This window comes from Sinocyclocheilus anshuiensis, unplaced genomic scaffold, assembly GCF_001515605.1.
Source record: "Sinocyclocheilus anshuiensis isolate Anshui unplaced genomic scaffold, SAMN03320099.WGS_v1.1 scaffold1311, whole genome shotgun sequence".
NCBI lineage: Eukaryota > Metazoa > Chordata > Actinopteri > Cypriniformes > Cyprinidae > Sinocyclocheilus > Sinocyclocheilus anshuiensis.
In genome coordinates this window covers 55,320-57,706 of record NW_015540904.1, presented here as the reverse complement: position 1 = coordinate 57,706, position 2,387 = coordinate 55,320, and the positions used below count along the sequence as shown (strand labels likewise).

Sequence of the window (2,387 nt, the reverse complement as noted above, 5' to 3'; positions counted from 1 at the left end):
ATATATGGAATGAATGTCTGAATATATAAAATTAATGTCTGAATGTATGTGAAAGTGTGAATATATGGGGGGAAAAAAGCAAATTTTATAGAATTGCAAATTTGACAATTATCACTGAATAATGTGCAGCTTGTTTTATGCTCGTTATCAGAGCAATAGCCTTTTGAATTGTGATTTGGTATAGGTACACATTCTGCATCACAGAGAGGAAGGCTGAGGTAAGTGATGATAATGAATTATACTGTCACCTCTTTGCAAGTTGCAAACAAAATAATACAAGTTATGCATTAACACTTTGTGAATTAGCACATTTTTGTTACTTTGTTTTTTCTCATTTGAGGTACAACATACCAGCTGCTCTGTTGATTCACATGCGGGACTTAGGATTTAGCTGGATGGCCATATCGCGAATGTTGTCTGTAAACATTCGAACACTGTACAACCACAGGAGACAACTTGGTTTAGTGGACTATGGGAGTTTCACAAACATTTCAAATTATGATCTTGATCATCTTATTACTGAGGTTCTTCAACAAACCCCTGGATCGGGAGAGACCTACATCACTGGTAGTTTGAGAGGAAGAGGAATCAGAGTTCAGCGATGGCGAGTGCGAGAGCGTTTAAGAATAGTGGATCCAGTGGGAAGAGCCTTAAGAGGACGAAGGGCTATTCAACGGAGGGTCTACAATGTCTCTGTCCCAAATCAACTGTGGTATGTGTTTTGTGAATTTGGAAAAAATAGTTATTACTCCCTAGCTGGTCAATGAAGCAAGAGGGATGTATAAAAATAATAATAATTATTATTATTATAAGTATTATTATTATTATTGTTATTATTGTTGTAAAATCATCATGAAAATGTGCGATAATGCCACATAAAAAATGCAAGTATACACAGTATGAAAAAAACATGAGATTATTTTATTTTTTTTTATTTTTTTTTTATTTTTCACAAGTTTTTTGGCAAGAAAAACACAAAGCCAAAAAAGTTAATGTACATCCAGTACATCCAATGTGATGTATAATAATAATAATAATAATAATTCTTATTCCAGGCATATTGACACAAACCACAAGTTAAATCCATGGGGATTTGTGTTTCATGGAGGAGTTGATGGCTATAGCCGCTGTATTACCTACCTGAGATGTTGCACAGACAACAGAGCATCAACTGCCTTGCAACTTTTCCAAAATGCTGTGGATCTGTTTGGACTCCCACATCATGTCAGGGGTGATGCTGGTAGTGAGAACATTGATGTTGCAAGGTTTATGATTGAGAATCGAGGGGCAAACAGAGGAAGCTTTATGGTTGGACCTAGTGTTCATAATCAACGCATCGAAAGATTGTGGGCAGAACTTAACAGGGTGGTGTCAGCTTATTTTAAAGAACTTTTCCTTTTCATGGAAAATGTTGGAATTTTAGACAGCAACAACCCACTTCACATTAGGGCTCTTCACCATGTTTACCTTCCAAGAATGAACAGATCTGTGGATGAGTTTGTAAGCCAGTGGAACCACCATAGTTTAAGGACAATGGAAAGTAACTCCCCACTGCAACTTTGGACAGTTGGAATGCTCCAACTTCCTGAAAATCAAGGACCACTCAATCATGCGCATGTGCAAAGACCTTTTGATCATCACCAGTGTCATCCTGAGTTAGTCATCCTGAGTTAATCCCAGTTAATCCCTTTACTGACGATAGAAATCATGGAATACACCTTTTTTTCACAGCATGTAACCTGCTTCAAATAAATACTTAAGTCTGCTAAGTGATTTTGGTGATGTTTATCATATTGAAGTTATTGTGGTGACAGAAAAAAGGGCATTATCATGTAAAATTATGATATAAACACAAAATACACTTTTCTTTCACGATTAACCATTTAACGTTATCACCATATAAATAGTGTTTATTATATGATGTATCATTAACACAACATACACTTTTCTTTCACGATGAGCCATTTAACGTTATCACCATATAAATAGTGTTTATTATATGATGTATCATTGTAAACGTTGTATCAATGTAACCCTGTTGTTCAAGGTGAAACCAGTATTTTTCAATTTTACATTCATTTTGTGTATTGTCATTTTGTAACTACAGTATATTATATAAAATTAGAAATACGTTACATTTAAAGTCTTGGATGCACAAGTCCCACCACTGTAGACACTAAAAAACAATAAGCCAGTGCATAAAAAGTAGGAACAGAAAAACATTTATTTGAAAAAAGGCCATACACCGCCTATAAAGAAGTAACAATCCTGCCATAGCAATGAAACTGGGGACATAGTTGTTCAGGTTAGAAGACTGGAACATATAGCTTGAAATGCATCTTAAAATGTAACAAAGAACTTTGATTTTTTTGTACTGTATGTTTTTT

The 2,387-nt window shown here is 34.9% G+C and overlaps 1 protein-coding gene across 1 annotated transcript; it reads left to right on the top strand.

Moving 5' to 3' along the window:
* The first annotated feature begins 225 nt into the window (after window positions 1-225).
* On the top strand, window positions 226-1,869 carry LOC107689127 (uncharacterized). Its single transcript, XM_016487036.1, has 2 exons — window positions 226-712; window positions 1,056-1,869. Exons 1-2 carry the CDS (start codon window positions 372-374, stop codon window positions 1,672-1,674), a joined length of 960 nt encoding a protein of 319 aa, XP_016342522.1. The 5' UTR covers window positions 226-371; the 3' UTR covers window positions 1,675-1,869.
* Window positions 1,870-2,387: the final 518 nt, after the last annotated feature.

Bases quoted from the DNA above. Each gene is read 5' to 3' on its own strand.
- LOC107689127 (XM_016487036.1), top strand. From the start codon at position 372: ATGCGGGACTTAGGATTTAGCTGGATGGCCATATCGCGAATGTTGTCT. The intron at 713-1,055 runs GTATGTGTTTTG...TTCTTATTCCAG, and splicing joins TCTGTCCCAAATCAACTGTG to GCATATTGACACAAACCACA.